This window comes from Puma concolor, chromosome D4 (assembly GCF_028749965.1).
Source record: "Puma concolor isolate L17-30 chromosome D4, mPumCon1.1.hap2, whole genome shotgun sequence".
Taxonomy (NCBI): domain Eukaryota; kingdom Metazoa; phylum Chordata; class Mammalia; order Carnivora; family Felidae; genus Puma; species Puma concolor.
The window spans coordinates 4,954,300-4,974,246 of NC_141679.1; the positions used below are offsets into that span (position 1 = coordinate 4,954,300).

The 19,947-nt window shown below is 47.0% G+C and overlaps 1 protein-coding gene and 1 non-coding gene across 3 annotated transcripts in view; both read right to left on the reverse strand.

The window, feature by feature from the left end:
- SPTLC1 (serine palmitoyltransferase long chain base subunit 1) overlaps window positions 1–19,947 on the reverse strand; it is a 51,154-nt gene that overhangs the window by 13,343 nt on the left and 17,864 nt on the right. For both annotated transcript variants that reach the window (XM_025931569.2, XM_086684849.1), the window contains 3 exons: window positions 13,414–13,546; window positions 5,413–5,542; window positions 3,855–3,944 (listed from right to left, as the gene is read on the reverse strand). In XM_025931569.2, the coding sequence (XP_025787354.1) occupies window positions 3,855–3,944; window positions 5,413–5,542; window positions 13,414–13,546 (353 nt within the window). The remainder of the gene's footprint in view (window positions 1–3,854; window positions 3,945–5,412; window positions 5,543–13,413; window positions 13,547–19,947) is intronic.
- On the reverse strand, window positions 9,193–9,299 carry LOC112868758 (U6 spliceosomal RNA). Its single transcript, XR_003224353.1, has one exon. It is a non-coding gene; the product is annotated as a U6 spliceosomal RNA (small nuclear RNA).

Below are 19,947 nucleotides of genomic sequence, written 5' to 3' on the forward strand. Positions count from 1 at the left end.
GCAACTGGGGGCAGTGCCACGACCAGACGCTCGCAGCAAATGGACGGCACGTACCCCAGGAGCCACAGTCCTGCGGTCGGCAGCTCGGCACCTGTGGCCCGCTTACGCACGTTTCTCAGAACTACAGCTCAGAACACGGCCACGTACGCACGTTTCTCAGAACTACAGCTGGCCCTTGCACGGGTCTGTTTAGATGTGAAGTGTTTTCAATAGATACAGTCCAGCACTGTAAATGTATTTAGTCTTCCTTACGATTTTCTTAATGTTTTCTTTTTTTCTAGCTTACCTTAAGGATACGGTGTATAATACGTATGACATACAAAACACGTGTTAATCAACTGTTTACGTTATGGGTAAGGCTTCCAGTCAATAGTAGGGTATTGAGTTTTCGGGGAGTCAAAAGGTAGGTGGATTTTCAACTGCATGGGGGTCTGCATTGTTCAAGGGTCAAATGTGTCATGATGGTGAAGAGATTGTATTTTATTTATTAAAAAGTTTTTTTTTTTATAATGTTTATTTTTGAGAGAGAGAGACACACACACACACACACACACACAACATGAACAGGGGAAGGGCAGAGAGAGAGGAAGACACAGAATCTGAAGCAGGCTCCAGACTCTGAGCTGTCAGCACAGAGCCCGACGTGGGGCTCGAACTCACGAACAGTGAGATCATGACCTGAGCCGAGACCTGAAATGAAGTTGAGGCTTAACCAACTGAGCCACTTAGGCGTCCCAAGAGACTGTACTTTAGATGCTCTAAATTTAACAACAATATAGACAGTATAAGGCCAATTTTTAAAGACAAAATTGTAAGACCTTATGAATGTAGACAGTATGTGTTAAATACTGGTTTGAGTATACATAAAACTCCTGAGGAAATGTACATATTCTTCCCTCAGTGGCCTTATGCTTTAATTTGAATTCATGGCACTATTTTCTTAATTCAGAAAAAGTTTTCATTAATATGCCTTTCAATCTGTTTTCCCTCTTTGCTTTCAGGCTTGTAAGTAAGTCCTTTCCCTTTGAAGTTTTAGATGCATCCTTTTCTGAATGTTCTTCTAATTACTTCATGTTACTTTTTCATGTACATGTTGGGAAGCTGAACATATGTATGTTTGTATAGCTTTCCCCCCCTATTTTTTGTTTTTAATTTATTTTTTGAGAGAGAGAGAGTGTGAGCGGGGAAGGGGCAGAGAGAGAGGGGGACAGAGGATCTGAAGAGGGCTCTGTGCTGACAGCAGAAAGCCTCATGTGGGGCTGGAACTCACGAACTGTGAGGTCATCACAACCTGGGCTGAAGTCAGACACTCGACCGACTGAGCCACCCAGGGGTCTCCCCCAAATGTTTAACTGATGTACTCCTAAATGATATGAATGTGATCAGTTCCACAACTGAATTAAAATACAGCGATTATCAACCACTAAATATAGATGGATTTTTATTAACAATGAATAAGCTAATTTGGAGAGAATTATACCTTTGCAACACTGTTTTCCATCCATTAGTATGTATGAGATATTGTATGAATGAGACAATTTCTAAATATCATGTTTCGGGGGCGCCTGGGTGGCTCAGTCAGTTGAGCGTCTGACTTCGGCTCAGGTCGTGATTTCATGGTTCGTGAGTTCGAGCCCCGCATCGGGCTCTGTGCTGATGGCTCAGAGCCTGGAGCCTGCTTCGGATTCTGTGTCTCCCTCTCTCTCTCTGTCCTTCCCCTGCTTGTGCTCTCTTTCTCTCAAAAATAAACAAACATTTTTAAAAAATCATGTTTTAGAACATATTTAAGCATATTATGCCAGTACTGGTACACAAATAGACAAATCGGTGAAACCAAACAGGAATCCCAAAGTCATAATCCTGTAATCTTTACATATTCAATGCTAATATATACTTGACCTGTTCCTTACGCTTTATATTTTGTTTCAAGGCTTGGCTGTATATCTATCCATCAGTACTGCTTTACTATCGTAGCCCTAAATATGCAATTCTGGTATCTTCTGGCCCACTATACTATCTCCCCCATATTATCCTATCAGTTTTTGACACTCACAAAAACAAGGAAAGGAAAACCAATACAACACATCTCTTTCGCTGATATTTAGAATGTGTCTAGATTTCCTCAAGAAACAGTAAAACACTTTAAAAACAAGATATGAAATCCTTATTCTGAATCCTCATTCAGTTGATGGGCTCAGACTCAAATTTCAATGGCTGAATTCAAGGGTGGTTCAACACGGGAAAATCAACTATACTAATAGGATGATGGAAGATCACATGATCAACTCATCACCTGATTCAGAGAAAGCGTCTCACAAAATCCAAATCTCTCATGGTACAAACACTCAACAAATCAGGACTAGGAAGGAACTTCCTCAACTGATAAAGGGCACTTATGGAAAACCATAGCTAATATCCTACTCCGTGGTGACAGCCTGACAATCTTCCCCCTCTCACCTCAGTCTACACTGTACAGAAGGTTCTAGCCAGAGCAACAGGCAAGAAGAGGAAATACAAGACATCCAAATTGGAAAGGAAGTAAATCCACCTCTATTCACAGATTATAGGAGTTTATATATAGAATAAGAGCCATAAAAATACTATTTGAGCTAGTAAGTTCAGTAAAAGTTCCATGACATAAGATCAAAACACAAAATCAGTTGTATTTCTATAAACTATCAGTGAACGCTCACCCCCCAAATCCCATTTATAATAATATAAAAAAGAATAAAATACTTAGGAATAAATTTAACCAAAAAGATATAAGATCTGCACAGTGAAAACCACAAAACACTGCCAGAGAAAATTAAAGAGGATCTAAATAAATGGAAATACTCCCGTGTTCATGGATTTGAAGACTTAATATCAGTAAGATGGATAAACTTTCCACAGCAATCTACAGATTCAATACAATCTACAGATTCAATATAATCCTGATTCAGTATCAAAATCCAATCTCTATCAAATATCTATTATCTGTCAAAATCTCAATGGCTGTTTTGTTTTGTTTTGTTTTTTACAGAAATGGAAAAGTTGATCTTAAACTTCAAATGGAATCTCCAGGCACCTCAAATAACCATAACAATCTTACAAAAGAACAAAATTGGAGAACTCACATGTCTTGACTTCAAGATTTACTATAAGGCTACAGTAACTGAGACAGTGTGGTACCAGCATAAGGAAATGGCCAGAAATGGTCATAATCTCACGGGTTGTGAGTTCGAGCTCCACATCGGGCTCTGTGCCAACAGCTCAGAGCCTGGAGCCTGCTTCAGATTCTTTGTCTCCCTGTCTCTCTCTGCCCCTGCCCGGCTTGTGCTGTCTCTGTCTCTCTCTCAAAAATAAACATTAAAAAAAAAAAAGAAAAAAAGCAAGAGTTTTACAAAACACATCCTATATGATTTCATTTACAGGAAACTGCACAAAAGTCAAAACTACAGGCACAGAAAGCAGATTGACGGTGGTCTGGGGCCAGGGCTGGAGGTACTGACTACAAATGCATATGAGTGAACTTTCTGGAGAGATCGAAACGTTCTGTAACTTGACTGCAGCGGCAGAGATGAGGGTGTACAAATCTGCCAAAACTTACCAAACTGTACTGACAGTGAATGGATTTCATTAGCGTGTCAATTACACCTCAATAAAGCTGGTTTTAAAAAGCTGGGTCTTGACTACCCTTTAAAGACCGGGCTGGCACGTAATGTTAATGTACTTCCCTGGTATGGCCTGAATGTGCTCCCGAGACCCGTCAGGCAAAGTGGTGCAGATGCGAGGCGTCACAAGTGCTCAGGGACAAGAGGCATCACCGCCCGACAGCCCGAGTTCTAGAATCTGGAGTGACCGCGGCTGCTCACCAGCTCCGGGAGAGGACAAATAGTTCCCGTGTTCATGTACAGCCCCTCCACCACGATGAAACGTCGTGTGACCCGAGCCTTGCGAGGATTCTTTAAAAGACAAAAACAAACAAAAAATGACATTTTAAATTTCAGTAATTCCAAATGCAGAACCTGTTAGACACTCCCTAGCACTCCCATCTGACAAGACTGATTCAAGAAGTAAACAGTCCGGATGCGTTTCAAGCCCAAGGTTTCGGACCCAATTATTCTGAGATGAAGAAAGTGCTTTCTTCTCTCATGTTTTTCAGTTCACGCCATGCACTAGGTGACCGCACACATGCACGCACGCACGCACGCGATTTAGGCACTCTGAGAATGACTGAGAAGGGGCCCAAGGGAACTTCCTGGGGAGATGGCAGCGTTTTAGGTCACAATGGAGCCCTCATAGCTGGGTTATCCATTGGTCAAAATGTATGGCTATGATCTGCTCACTTCAATGTCTGTGAAGTTCACCTAAACTAGAAAGAACTGGAGCGCCTGGGTGGATCAGTCAGTTAAGCGTCCAAAGTCAACTCGAGCCACAATCTCGCGGTTTGTGAGTTCAAGCCCCGTGTGGGGTTCCGCGCTGACAGCTTGGAGCCCGGAGCCTGCTTCAGATTCTGTGTCTCCCTCTCTCTCTGACTCTCCCCTGCTCTCTCAAAAATGAATAAATGTCGGGAAAAAAACAAACTAGAAAGAACTGAGGTGGGTGAAGGCAATCGTCACCAGAGATGGGGTCGGGAGACGCAGAGGCTCCGGTGATACGAGAACGGCAGGATGTTGCTACCAGAGCTGGGAGGAGGGTAGGGGCTGCACTATACACTCCCGTGCTTCCTCTGAACCCGCCGGAGATTTCTCATGATCAAAACCTAAACAGACGAACCCTGCTCTCCATCTACCAAAACGCAGACAAGACCCTTTCCTTCCTTACTACTGGGTCAAGTAAAACTCAACTGTGCCCTCATCCAGGCATGTCTGAGGGGGCAGTGTAAACGGGCTGCGGTGCGGAAGGCAGTCGCGCGGGGCAGGTGGCTCGCACAGGCGGAGCTGCTCGGAGCTCCAGGGCGAAGGTGCGGGAGGGAGAGAGAGTCACTCTGTTCACACGTTCATAAACGAAGATGCGCCGCTGTTTCTTCCAGTTACCGGACACGTGACTTATCCTGATATAAATAAACCTATTTCGAATTCACGAGGTGCACCCTGCTCCCACCCTAATGAGCTCCGGTTTTATTTCTGCAGAGTGGAGAGCGAGCCCCTCCCACCCCCACCGCCAAGGGCGCGCGGTTTCTGTCTCTTTTAGAAAGCTGCCTGGATTGCCTGCCCGCAAATTTGCCAGCTGTAATTACGGCAACGACGAGGCAATTACAATCAGACCCGGCTCTCCCACACGAAGTACATTTAATCAGCAGGAATGCCCTCGCTTCATATCCAAATGCGATCCGCAGGCAAGTTTTCATGACAAATTACCGTTTCATATATGATTTAGCCGGTTACCGAACACAAAAGAGCTGTATAATTTTCTTGCAAAGAATCATACCTTTTGATCTTCGATCTCTTGTTCTTTCAGTAGTCGCTCCAGGTCGGCCATGTCGTTATGCTTAAATAACTGAATGTCACTACGTGACGCCTGTAATCCTTTCTGAATAGCAAAGCACGCGGCTCTGTCCCTGCAAGGAAGAGAGACCCGCACACTGGGGTTTAACAGCCTCGTCACCATTCTCGGGAAAGGAGAGCCTGCTCTGGGCCGACCAGCACCCACCCGTCAGCCTGAGCACGGCCAATCAACAGAACACGCTGGGCCCTGGACGCACGCGGTCTGCGCCCATCTCCGTGGGTCCTTCTCTCGGAACGGCCTCGCTACCTCTACTACACCAAGCGTGCCCTGGCCACACTGTAAGCGCCCCAGAACCAGCCTCCTGTGCGGCCTACTGTGGGGTGCACGTCAGTTCACTCAGCAATTTTCTCTTTCTGAGAAACACAGGAAACACTGGTGGTCCCCCCCCCCCCCCCCAGTGGCGTCTCTGGTTTGAGTGGCACAGACTGCCCTTAACTCTGCTGCGAGAAGTAATACTGGACTGTGGACTCTACCCCACTCAGTGCAGAACTCTGGGTCCCGCAGATTAAACTTCGGTAAGATCTCCTAAACGGAGTTAATAAGGGAGAGAATCATTTTTGAAATTAAGGTATAGTATTTAAAAATATAGGGGGGCCTGGGGGGCTCAGTCAGTTAAGCGGCTGACTTCGGCTCAGGTCATGATCTCAAGGTCCGTGGGTTCGAGCCACTTGTCTGGCTCTGTGCTGATGGCTTGGAGCCCGGAACCTGCCTCAGATTCTGTGTCTCCCTCTCTCTCTGCCCCTCCCCTGTTCATGCTCTGTCTCTCTCTGTCTCAAAAATAAATAAACGTTAAAAAAAAAAATTTAAAAAATAAAATAAAAAAATTAAAAAAAATAAAAATATATACAACACTTGTTCCGCCAAGATGGGACACTCCTATCTTCCCTATCTTTCCAAGTACAACCCCCACACCGGATATTACGTATAAAACAAACACAAGGAGACTCTGGAAGATGGAGAGAGATGGCAGACAGGCCGAGGACCCGAGGATGATGCGACAGGACTCTGGGGACCTCCCTCATCTGGAACCGACAAGGCCGGCCACACGGGCGAAAAGCGCTCACAGAAGCCTGCTCTGTAGCCCAAGGGCAGGACAGGGGGCAGCCGGGTAGGTAGAAATGACGGCAGCCGGACCCCAGGAAAGCTGGGCCCCGAAACTCTGATCCTCACGGAGCTAAAAGGCACCCCAACAATGGCCATGGTGGTATTGGAGAAGGGAGCCGGGACTTTTATCCCTGCGAAGTGGTACCAAGCGAGAGCGGGTGGGGACTCCTGCCGTGGCGGCCGTGTCAGAGGAGGCCTGAGGGAAAGCAGGACTCTCACCAACACCAGCGGAAACGAAAACGCCCCCACTGTGGCATCCATGGAGGCAGAAACAGGACCGTGGACTTGGACCCGGCAGCGTTGAGGCAGCAGTGCCCCCCTGCCCCGACTGGAAGACAAACGGAGAGAAAGCCCGTTAAAACATAAGGTTTAAATAAAGCACAGGCTGTAACGGCATAATATGAAATCGTCCTGGTTTCAAGTATCACTTGCCGTACCAAGAACCAGGAGATCTCAAACAGAACGAAACAAAACAATCAACAAACGTCAATCCGGAGAGGACGGATGTCAGGGATGATGATTTTAGAGCAGTCAGGACAAAAATGCTTCAATGAGCACGTATGAATATGCTCGGAACAAGTGAAAAACAGAAACCTCAGCAAAGAAACAGGAGACAGAGTCCTGTGGAGATACTAGAACTGAAAAACACAGTAACCTCAAGAAGAAGTACAGTGGGTGGGCTCAGCAGCAGACTGGCGGCGGGGGTGGAGGAAAGAATCAGAGAACTGACAGATGTAACAACCGAAGCTAGTCGTGTAAACCGCAGAGAAAACGGACGAGAAAGGGCAAGCCTCAGGGACCTGTGGAGCCACGATAAAAGATGCCACACTGCGTCAGGGGAGGCCCAAAGGACTCAAATTTGGCAAGAAGCTGAATCCTATAAAAAAGATGAGCGCGGGGCGCCTGGGGGGCTCAGTCGGTTAAGCGTCCGACTTCGGCTCAGGTCATGATCTCGCGGTCCATGAGTTCGAGCCCTGCGTCGGGCTCTGTGCTGACAGCCGGAGCCTGGAGCCTGCTTCAGATTCTGTGTCTCCCTCTCTCTCTGCCCCTCCCCTGCTCATGCTCTGTCTCTGCTCGGTCTCTCTCTCAAAAATGAATAAACATTAAAAAAAAAAATTTAAAATAAAAAAAGCTGAGCGAAATTCATATGGGTAAACCCAAAGAAATAACGCCAAGATTATAGTAAAGCTTCTGAAAACTGATGACCAAGAAAAAGTCTTGAACGCAGCCCCCTAAAATGACACCTTATATAGAAGAGAAAAATAACAAAGCGACAGATTTCTCATCAGAAACCATGGAGACCAGAAAAAAGTGCCAAAATATATTCCAAATACTTGGAAGAAGAGAGCTGTCAACCAAGAATTCTGTAACAAGCACAGATATCCTTCAGGACTGAAGGGGAAATCAAGGCTTTCTCAGTTGAAGGACAACTAAGAGAATCTGCCCCCAGCGGACCTCCCCTAAAGGAATGGCTAAAGCAAGTTCTCCACCTAGAAAAAATAAGTAAAGAAAACAAAAGGAAGAATCTTAGATTATCATGAAGCAAGAAAGAACACTAAGTAAAAAGTATGAACAAGCACACTAGGGTTTTGTCACCTTCCTGAAGTTTTCTAAATTATTTTGGATGATTTAAGTAAAAATTACAACACTGTCCAGAGGCACCTAGGTGGCTCAGTTGGGTTGCATGTCCGTCTGGCTCTTGATTTCAGCTCAGGTTATGATTTTTCAGATAGAGAGATGGAGCCCCAAGTCAGGCTCTGTGCTGACAATGCAGAGCCTGCCTGGGATTCTCTCTCTCCCTCATTCTCTGACCCTCTCCCACTAGTTCTCTCCTTCTCTCTCTCTCTCTCTCAAAATAAACAAACGTAAAAAAAATTACAACACTGTCTGATATGGCTTATACCAGAAATACTTTAGCAATTACATTAAAGGGACGCCTGGGTGGCGCAGTCAGTTAAGGATCCGACTCCTGATTTCAGCTCAGGTCATGATCTCACAATTCGTGAGTTCGAGCCCCACGCTGGGCTCTGCACTGACAGTGCGGAGCCTGCTTGGGATTCTGCCTCTCTTTTTCTATCCCTAAATAAATAAAAAAATAACATTAAAAAAATAAAACAATTATATTATAAACAAGGAGCAGAGAAATGTAAAGGAAGGTACCAGTTTCTCTACTTGAACTGGTAAAATGATGAGACCAGCAATGTGATAACTTACGTGTGTACATAATGTCATATTCAGAGCAATGACTAAAAACAAACAAACAAAAACTATGCAGAGCGAAACACTCAAAAACACCATGGATAAGTAAAAATGGAATTCTAAATAAAACACGTTCACTTAACTCCCAGAAAAGAAGGAAAAAGAAAACAGACAAAAAAAAAGATAACAAATAAGAAACAAAAAATAAAACGCCATAAGAAATGCAATAATGATTTTAAATGTAAATGGCCAAAATACACAATTTTTTTTTTCTTTACAAGATTTAAAAAAAATTCAAGTTAATTAACATATAGTGTGCTGCTGGCTTCAGGAACAGAATTTTGTGATCCATCACTTACATATAACGCCTGGTGCGCATCACAAGTGCCCTCGTTAATAAAAAACACAGAACGCTTCACGACTGTGTGTGTCCTCCGAGCACAGGGGCCGGGCTAATCCTCTCTGAATCGTTCCAACTTTAGTACACGTGCTGCCGAAGCGAGCACCAAAATACACAATTTAAAGAGAGACTGGCAGGGTGTTATTAAACATGACCCAACAATATCCCGCCTATAAAAGAACATACAATAATAATGTAGTAGTGAAAGTATACATATTACATACGATAAATATACCACTCAAACATTCACCAGAGAAAGCAGAAGTGTCTATGTTAATATCTTACAAATCAGACTTTGGAACAAGGAAAATGATCCGAGACCAAGAAGAACATTATACAATGATAACCAGGATCAATTACCCAAGAAAACTTATCTTGAATACGTGCCGAACAACAGAGCTACAAAAGATGAGAAGCAAACAGTGATAAAAGTGAAAGGAAAAATAGACAAATCACAACCACAAAAACTGTAGAACTACCATACAGAAAACCACGGGTAAGGTTAGATCCGATCTCAACAACGTCGTCAACTAACGGGATCTAACTGGCATTTATTTATAAAATAGTCCACCGAGCAACGGCAGAATATTCTTAAGTGACCGGGGAACATATTCCTATATAGACCACATCACGAGTCATAACACAAACTGCAACAAATTTCAAATCTCCAAACACTTGGAAGCTAAACACAGCTTCTAAATAATTTGTGGGTCAGAGAGTCTAAGGTAAAATAAAATACGTTGAACTCAATGAAAATGAAAATAAACACACCAAAATGTGTGGGTCAAGACCACAGTAGTACTGGAGAGGGAAATGCAGAGCACTAACGTATCAGAAAAGAGGAAAGATTCAAGTCAACGATCAAAATTCCCAACTGAAGAACCTAGATGAGGAGCAAAGGAAACCAAGAGAGCAGAAGGCAGGAAGTGATGCAAGAAATCAATAGGGCTGAAACGAACAAGACAACAGAGAAAAGTCAATAAAACAAAGAGCTGATTCTTTGAAAAGATAAATAAAATGGACCATCTCTAGCAAAACTGCCTAGGAAGAGAGTAGACAGATTACCAGACAGGAATGAAATGGGTCGTCACTTCAGGCTCTGCAGACGTTAGAAGAATAAGGATATATTAAGAAGAATGCGACATACGTATGTTTGATGACTGAGAAGAAATGTACCAATTCCTTGAAAAACACAAATCACCCCAGCTCACCAAAGGGACACTGATAATTTGACCAGCTTTGTAAGTACTAAACAACTGATTTCATATTTAAAATACTTCCAAAAATTAAATCTCCGGGCCCAGTTGGTTTTACTGGAGAATTCTACCAAATAAGGAATTAACAACAACCTTATATAATGCCTCCAGAAAATACAAGAGGGAACACTTCCCAATAGGTTTTATGAAGTGGTCTCCTGATGCCAAGACTAAAGTCTGAAAAAAGTAAACATCACTAGCCATCAAGGAAGGAAATGTAAACTAAAACCACAGTAAGGTATCTCTACACACTTGTCAGAATGGCTAAAGTTAAAAAAAAAAAAAAATAGTGACAATACCAAACGCTTCTGAGGATGTGGAGAAACCTGACCATTTATATACTATCTATGGGAATGTAAAATGGTACGGCCACCCTGGAAAACAAGTTTGGCAATTTCCTAAAAAACTAAATCTGCAATACCACGTGACCCAGCAGCTGAACTAGGCGGCATACAGCCCAGGGAAATCTGCAATACCACGTGACCCAGCAGCTGAACTAGGCGGCATACAGCCCAGGACCTATTTTCCCAGAAAAACCCGTACAGAAATGTTCACAGTAGCGTTATCTGTCAGAGCCCCAAACTGGAAACTGAGATGTCCTAATAGGCGAGTGGTTCAGCCGACTACGGCGCCTCTGTACCACAGGATACGACCCTGTAACCAAAAGGAATGAATTCCTGGTCCACACGATGTGGGTGGATCTCTGGAGAATTAACGCTGAGTGAAAAAAGCCGATCCCCAAACGTTACCTACCGTATGACTGCACTTGTACAACAGTCTTGAAAAGACAACGTTACAGAAAGGGAGAAGGGATTAGTGGTTGCCAGGGGGTAAGAAGTGGGGGGTGAGGGGTGGGGGGGCAGGGGTGTGGCGACATGAGGGACCCTTGTGGTGGTGGAAACGCTCTGTATCTTGACTTTTTCAATGCCAACATCCCAGCTGTGAAGTAACCACTGCGGGAGACCGAGTAAAGGCCACACAGAATCTCTGTATTATTTGTCGTTAAGTGTCTGTGAATCTACAATTACGTCAGGGTCCATGAGAGGAGCCTGGGTGGCTCAGTCAGTGAGCGTCCAACTCTAAGAGTTCAACTCAGGTCATGACTCTAGGGTCAAGGGATAGAGCCCCACTCGGCCTGCTTGGGGTTCTCTCTCTCTCTCTCTCTCTCTCTCTCTCTCTCTCTCTCTGTCTCTGTCTCTCTCCCTCCTTCCCCCCCTCCGCCCCTCTCTCCTGCTCATGTGCACACACTCTCTCTCTGTCTAAAATAAAACATTTGGATATATAAAAAACGGATACACGAAGTAATGTGCACACAGACTCAGCAGAGTGACGGGCACAGACTTAAGTACGTGAACAGCCACCGTGCTGAGCCTACTACCGGCGAAGCTTTATTAGCGTTTACTAAAAAGAAGAAATACAGCCCTGGACATATGATCTACGCGTAAGAATTTATCAAAAACAATCTGTCGTATAATTTACTGAACACTGCCTCTAGTGTTCCTGCTTCCGAATGAATTCCGGGCAGAATACTTGAAATTATGAAATACTTGAAGACACAGACACTTGACCTTATGTATGGGAGAATCATTAAGTTGCCTCACTGACTAGACACTGAAGCTCTAAGCCACTGGGCAGGGCAGCTGGACGTGAACGCAGCCTGGGTTTGGCGGCCGTGAAAAGTACAGGATTTGGGATCTGATGCAGGAATCCCACAAGTTCAGCTGCAGCTTTTTTGGGGCTTAGGATTCACGAAAGGATTTCAAGTGAGGCTGGATGACACCGTACTTGCCACAACTAGGCTTCAACTAGAAACCTAGGGCTACGGCTTAAATCGGCAGCTCTCAAGTTGTGAGGAGTCTGACTTTTTCACTACGGGTACGACGTTCATAAATGCCCTGCTTCCACAGTCAGGTCGGGAAACCCTCACCCTGACGCGGCCACAGGCCGGTGCCCCGGCTGCCGCAGGCTGTGGGGACGAAAGGCACACTTGTCCTGGAGCCCGGGCAGGGCCAGCGCCGCCGCGTGACTCCCCCCAGGGAGAGGCCGCGGGGCGGTGTGGGCGCCACAGGAGGCTGGGCCCCGAAGCCTTGTCACTCGGACCCTCTTCTAAGCTCCGACCCCTGTTCGTTCGCTTACCGAGCTGGTGCTCACAGAGCACGATGAACGGCAAACGCCAGGGGAGGCAACGCACTAGTACGCCCCGCCGGAAGGGCCACGGGGGAAGCGGGGCGGTGGGTGCAGTGCGGGTGCCCACATGTGTGATGTGTGTGCGGGGGGGGGGGGGGGCTGGAGAAGCACAGGGACTCTGAGGGGCAGTGTGAGTACCCACGTGATCATGGATCACACAAACACCAGACTCCTCTGGCTCCAGGATCTTCTCCCATGCAGCGGGAGGCCTCGGCCTGGTCTGAGAGGCTAGGGAAGGCTTCCCCGCAGAGGCGAGGCATATGCAGGGTGAGCAGGAACAGAGAGGAGCGGCAATGTTCTAGGCACAGGAATGGCGTGTGCAAAGGCCCTGTGGTGAAAGGACACCAGCACAGGAGGCTGACAAGGCTACAGCATGAATGCCTGAGGAGAAGTGTACAAAATGAGCCTGACAAGGTAAGCTAGAATGCAGTAGTAGTTTGAGCAACCAGGTGGGTGGTGATCACGGACCCTTCAAGAACACTACCATCCTGTCACCGAACCGCAGAGAGAAGAGAGATCGCTGGCCTCACCCGTAGTAAGCTTGGCCTTGTGGACGTCAATAAATAAAATCAATAATTAAAAACACTTTAGGCATCCTTACAGTGAGAGTCTCGTCAATTCCGTACAATCACTTCGCTGAAGTTACTATATATTTCTTTACCAAATAAAAAGTCAGGATTATCTAAGGCAGATGACCTCTAACAAAGGCATCCTCCGGGAGGATCACCGTCATTCCCAAAGGAAGTCTGCCCAGAAACGTGGGTAAAAGTTACTCACACAAACACAATGTCCCCTCTCTTGGAGTACGCAGGAATAGCACTGGCGATGGTGGCAAATCCGTACGAGTAGATAATGGCTTCTTCCGTCTGCATAAACTTTGCCAGGCGGTCTTCCAGGTCCAAGTGCACATCTACAGCAAGACATTAAATGGTTAAGACACCTTCTAATTCCTCTTCTTTAAGCAGAGAGTAGAGAAAGTAAGTTCAGTTTATTAAGTCTCGTTAACGATACCGTCACCTTACGGGCAAAATGAAACTGCTTCTGAGTTATAAATGAGGGGAGATCCGTTTAGATAACTCTGGGCCGAAACGATTTCTGAAATCTGAATGGGATCAGCTACGCCTCTGTCCCCGAAGCGTGCTGGGGGGCAGCTCCAACGCTGGGTTTCGCTTCTGCGTCAGCCAGCGCGGGGATTCGAGGCCCAATGACCACCTGCTCTGACTTCTCTCAGCCAACCGCACCGAGGCTTCACCAATGCGCGACACGTGAATCTACGAAAGCCTTTTTTGCACGTTAGCAGAAGGTACACGCCGGACATCAGGACAAGCGTTAGCCAGCTTCAAAAAGGAAACGTCAAAGAACCCACATACTCCCATGAAGGCGGTGCTCCCTCGTCCACTAGCTTACTGGGACTTCCCTGTGCACCTGCTATCACTCCGCGGCACTGACTTTTCTGTTTGGATTTCTATTTAAGCGGACCGGGGACTTCAAACGTATGGCACAAAGAGAAATGCGGTGTTTTATAGGAGCCGCTAAAGAAGAATGTTAAGGCGGGAACACACTGCGCTCGCTACACTGGTACCTCTCTCCTCCCTGCCCTGCTTCTTACAGCCGCTCACCTTCCCTGGCCCTGCCACGAGGCTGAAGGCCCCGGCATGGAGGGCCCAGCAGGGTCTAGAAGCAACAGTGCACTGACCAGCTTTGCCCTGGGGCCCCAAAATGAGGCATTAGCTGGGAGAGAAGAGGACTTTTCAAACTTCCTTTAGCTCTTTTAACTACAGCAGGACCCAGGTCTGGAGAAGGAATCAGTCCCGCCGCGTGCCCCGTGCAAGCACTCAGGAGTGCTACAGGAAGCATGCGGCCAGGCCCGCCAGCCCCGGAGCTTCAGGGGAGAGAGGGAAATCGGAGGTAGGAAAGGCAGACCGAGAGGCCACGAAGGGGAACGCCGGCACATGACTCAGGGGACCTGGAAGTCCGGGCAGCGGCGGGGGATCCAGACGGGTCCCGGCGAGGGTGCTGCAGAGGGCGGATGGCCCGACAGAGCGATCCCAGACCACGTCAAGGCCGCATGCAGGGAGCGTCACTCCAGGGGCCTGCCCTCCACCGACCACGGGTCTCCCAGAGAGCAGGAGTAGGAGGGGTGCCCCACAGAGACAGGCGAGAAGCGGGGAGACACAGAGCCTGAGCGACTGAGATCCGCCAGACAGGATTCACCCTAGCTGGTTCGAGCCTGACCGGACCGAATACTCCCGCGGTAAGGGATAAGACACACAGTCAATGGTCAGGGTAAGGCTTCCCCCACCTTCCAGACAGGAATAAGTGAGCTAAGTTAGCGTAGCTATAAGAAATACGGAATCAACTTCTTGGCACATCTGAATAAAGGGTCTCAAATCTGTAAACCCACTCACTGGTTGATTAGGGACACGCTAACCTTATTGTGATGCTTTTTAATTAGTCAAAGAAAATTAAGAATGAAAGAAGTTTCAACTTCACAAGGGGTTATATTTTTAAAAGACGGGGGTGTCCAATAATCTTCTCATTCGTTTATCAAACATGCAGTGACGGGGGCGCCTGGGTGGCTCAGTCGGTTAAGCGTCCGACTTCGGCTCAGGTCATGATCTCGCGGTCCGTGAGTTCGAGCCCCGCGTCAGCCTCTGTGCTGACAGCTCGGAGCCTGGAGCCTGCTTCTGCTTCTGTGTCTCCCTCTCTCTCTCTGACCCTCCCCTGTTCATGCTCTGTCTCTCTCTGTCTCAAAAATAAATAAACGTTAAAAAAAAAAATGCAGTGACTATCACATAAAGACAGATGGTCTGACGAGCACGGGGTCGGGTTTCTGGCACCTGACAAAGCGACACCTCCAGGAGAGGCAGGGTGCGGCTGGCACAGGGGAGCTCCACGCCCTGGGCAGAAGGTTCGCGCCCTCGGCCCCCTCTATACTCACCAGTACCACACATGCGCCGTGATTTCAGACTGAAGACTGAGAACGCTAGGCTGGGGACGAGGGATGGGGTGGGAGCCAGCTACTGAGTGAGGGGATGGCAGAACACAGGTGCCCCCCCACCAAACCCCAATTTGACGGCCGGAGATGCAGAGTGAGGAACTCGAGAATGGAGCAGTACCCAGAGAAGAAAATAAATCGAAGCCCCCGGATGCACGTGCTTCTTAGACGATGCTACCGAACCGTGAACACGAACGGTCTCTCCCGCTCCGCTCAAGTGATGACAAAAAAACGAAACCCGCTTCTTCCTATTTGCAGGTAAAACGTACCCCCACAGGGCCTGTCACAAAAAGCACACGAAGGGCCGCCTGATTTCCGTTACCAAAAGGTTACCGCCATTCAATAGAGCAGACTAGACATTCCACGACATGAACGTTCAGCCAGTCAGCGTGGAATCTTACAGTAACATTAAGAAGACCACCTCCCATTTGATCGAAATGGTATCGACAGGGTTCTGAGCTCTTCAAGCACAAGGTCTGTGACGCCCACGCCAGGGTCCGAGGACACGACCCTGTCCCTGGCGCCGCCTGCGACGAGACGCTGCCAGTGGGATCTCTCAATCGGACAAGAGAGAGGCAGGCGGCCAAACACTAGAGAACAGGCCCCCCCGAACAGGCCCCCCCCACGCAGAGCGCAGGAGCCTCCCTCATCCCTAGAGCTGTGGCTCCTGCCCTGCAGGCAAGTCCCTGCCACCCCCACTTCTGATCAGAACAGGGCGCGTCCCCGCAGGAGGCCTCCTCCGAATCCCAAGTCTGCCCCACATCGTCCCCATTTAGCAGATGAATAAGCCGAGCCACAGTGAACTGCTCTCACCCACCAGGTCCATTTCAAAGGGAAAAAACATGCTATGGACACAAACGTTTTTGCCAACTACAAAAAGGACCGTAAATCATTCTGTAGACTCCACTTTAAATGGCTCATTTTTTTTTCACCGATTAGCGACGAGAAAGTGAAACAATCTTGGCTTACTTTCAGGGCTCTAAGAGCTAGTTACCCAGCTGATGAAAACTGTATGGTAGAAATATTCTCATCGCTGTGTATACATACTCATGACCGTTTTTATGTCACTGCCGTAACGTGGTTAAGAAAATTCTCCACAAGAAGTCAATGACTTACTGAGTCTCGTCTTTCCCAAAAGTTTGAAAAAGACCGGGCTTTTTCTCCGGGTACCTAAAGACACTGGGTTTTTGCCGCCGGCAGCCTTGCAAAGCAGGTTTTGTGACAGGTGGGTACGGACAGCTGCCCTTGGTGTGTGACAGCTACGCCATGAGACACAGGGAGGGGAGGCAGCAAACAGGAAAAGGGCCGTGCTCTCCCGCTCCCGACGTCTGTCCTCCGTGCGGACGATCCAGTCCACCCGCTGGTGCCACCGGTTTGCACAGAGCGCGAGGAAGCGCACATCCTCTGCTTTGCCGCTAGGAACCAGCGCGGTGGGGATGACCATGGAGGCGGGTACCCAGAGAGCCAGTGGGCCCTCCCCGCGCCCGCTGCCCTTTCTAGCACCTTCCCCGGAACCAGAAACCTAGAGACGGGACACAGGGCTGGGACAGGATGCCTGGCACCCAGGGTGGGGCCTGGCTGCAGCAGTCCTCACAGGGGGCTCCAGCTCTGGCCTCCCGCCTCCCCGGGTGTGGACCCAGGGCAGGCCTGACACTGCCCCGTGCCTCTCCAGCCCTCCTCTGTCAAACAGGTCACAGCCGGACCTGCCTCAAAGGATCGTTACCGGAAGCACGAGTCACGGCCCATGAACACTCAGGAGAAGGCCTGGCATGGAAAAACCGATATGCCGTTTAAGCGCTTGTACAATTAAACCAGTATTTGTAGAATAAAAAGAGGTTTCCTTTTAAGAAGAAAAAAGCAGTTACACTATCTTCTACTTGAGTTGTCCAAACCCCGGATGTTTAAGAACTATCACGTTACAAGCACTTTTCTGTTTTCCAATTATACAGGATCCCCTGTTTTATTCTAGTAAGAGCTATAACGGCTTTCTGGGTTGTTTTCCAAAGGAAAGACTATAAAACAGTCAACTTTAGAACAGTTTAAAAACAACTACATTTTTTCTTAAGGCTTCTATACTTTAGTGCTTCACACTGTTTTTTTTTTTTTAAATCCCTCGAGACTTGGACTTTTCTTAAAAGTACAAATAATATCAGTTATGCACTCATTACAACATAAATACAGTGCTGAACGTTTTCCACAATGTTTTCACATGCAGTATCTTCTGTGATTCTTACCAAAATGTTCTAAGCTGTGCAAACAAGGATTGTTCCCCTCCTACACTGCAAAAACAATCAATCCCAGACCGGCTGGTAAAAAGAAGTGGCAGATGTAGGAATTTTATGACCAAGTCTTCTTCCTGATAAAACATGCAGTCAGGGTTCAGCTGACGGCTTTGAAACAAAGCAAGAAAATATTTTGAAAAATAAACGAACGATTTACTTGTTTATGATTGGCTCTAGAACACAATTATCCCTCGCCATGAAACCCTGCCACTAATTGTGTTTTGATTTAGTTGAAGAGCAAAGAGCCAAGCAGGCGTTGTATATGCAAAGCAGATTCTGGGAAACCAGCGATAAACCTCAGGCCAATGAGATCTGAGCCTATTCAAAGAAAACAAACAGAGAAGTTGGATAAGAGAAAGCATCCGAGTGCAGGGGACCTCATCAGCCCTAGAGGAAGGGATGTACACTCTACAACCTGACAAATCCACTGGCTCTGTTCTCAAACACATTCAAACAATAAAGGGGAAGGTGGGGAGACTTCTCATCACTGGTCCTTAGGATGATAAGACCTTGCTGAGTAGCACTTGCCAGAGGCAGGACAACATCCAGCCTAAAAAACTAGATGATGTTTGATTTGTATGTTTGATTTTTTCTGCTGTTGATTTTTTTTCTGTATTAATCATCTAATATGTTACTATGAAATAATAATTAAAAAAATATTACAACATTAAAAGAAAATTATAATTTATAATATAAAGGAGATTTACAAGTGATTTACGTTTATTTTTGAAAAGTTAAGAGCTCAACAAAGAAGTATTTTCATCTTTAAAAACAGATGTCTGAATGTGTTATTTCCAGGGGGAAAAAAAGGATGAAATTAAAAATAACTTTCTGGGGGCCCAGGGAAAGAGGCCTTTGGCCGCAGGGGCACACAAGCAACTTCAAAGGAGAGGAAAGGGGTCCTCAGTTTGCTTTGTTGGTCAGAGCAAAGGGCAAATATACCATAAATATTCAGAATAACTTAATTGTGGAGGTTTATTCTAGAGATTTAAAATTTAGCCTTCACTTACCTTAAGTACCTTCTCTGATCTTACCCAACACTGAAATTTCAAGGTAATTTAATATAACTGTAATATAAGCAACTCCTTCCAGAATAAGGAAAAATATAAAAAACATACTGTCAGGGACATCTGGGTGGCTCATTCAGGTAAGTGTCCAACTCTTGATCTCGGCTTGGGTCACGATCCCAGGGCCATGGGATCAAGCCCCGTGTCGGGCTCCATGCTGAGCATGTGGCTGGGGATTCTCAATCTCTCTCTCTCCCCCACTCTCCCACTCATGCTCTCTCTCTAAAATAAAATTTAAAAAAATAATAATTACATACAAACTATCCTGTCGGAAAACCAGAACGTGAAAACGTGGACAATAGCCACACGAGAAAGAACAGAGGTGACAGGCGCGGACGCCTGTGAAGGAGGAACGACATCAGCTTACCAGAAGGACAGCGCGCTAGGACCCGGGTCCTGTTACAAGGCCATCACACCGCCAGCCCTGTCGGCCTGCCTCCAGCCTCCACACTGACGCCGCCGTCCGTCGGAACCTTCCCCGCTAGTTACCACCCGGGAGACCCGGCCGAGGACGCACAGTACAGAGGGGGTGACACACAGATGTGCTCATTACTCTGCCCCCGGGGACCCACTCAGACCCCTGAAAATCCAAATCCAGTTTAAAGTTCCAACAAAATCCCTCCAACTGCAAGGCACGGAGCACGTGTGGGGTATGCCACCATCTGTTTGGGGAAATGTGTGTACGGAAGGGGTTTGCGTTTGCCAAAACAGGTCTCTGGAAGAATGAACAAGCAGCTGACTACTGACAGCAGCTGTCTTCTCTGGGGTAGAGACAATGGTGGGGAGAAGCCTTTGACTCTCTATATAAACCTTCTGAAGTTTATAGCACGGGCTGAATTATTCCATCAAGAATATTAACTTACAGGGGTGCCTGGGTGGCGCAGTCGGTTAAGCGTCCGACTTCAGCCAGGTCACGATCTCGCGGTCCGGGAGTTCGAGCCCCGCGTCAGGCTCTGGGCTGATG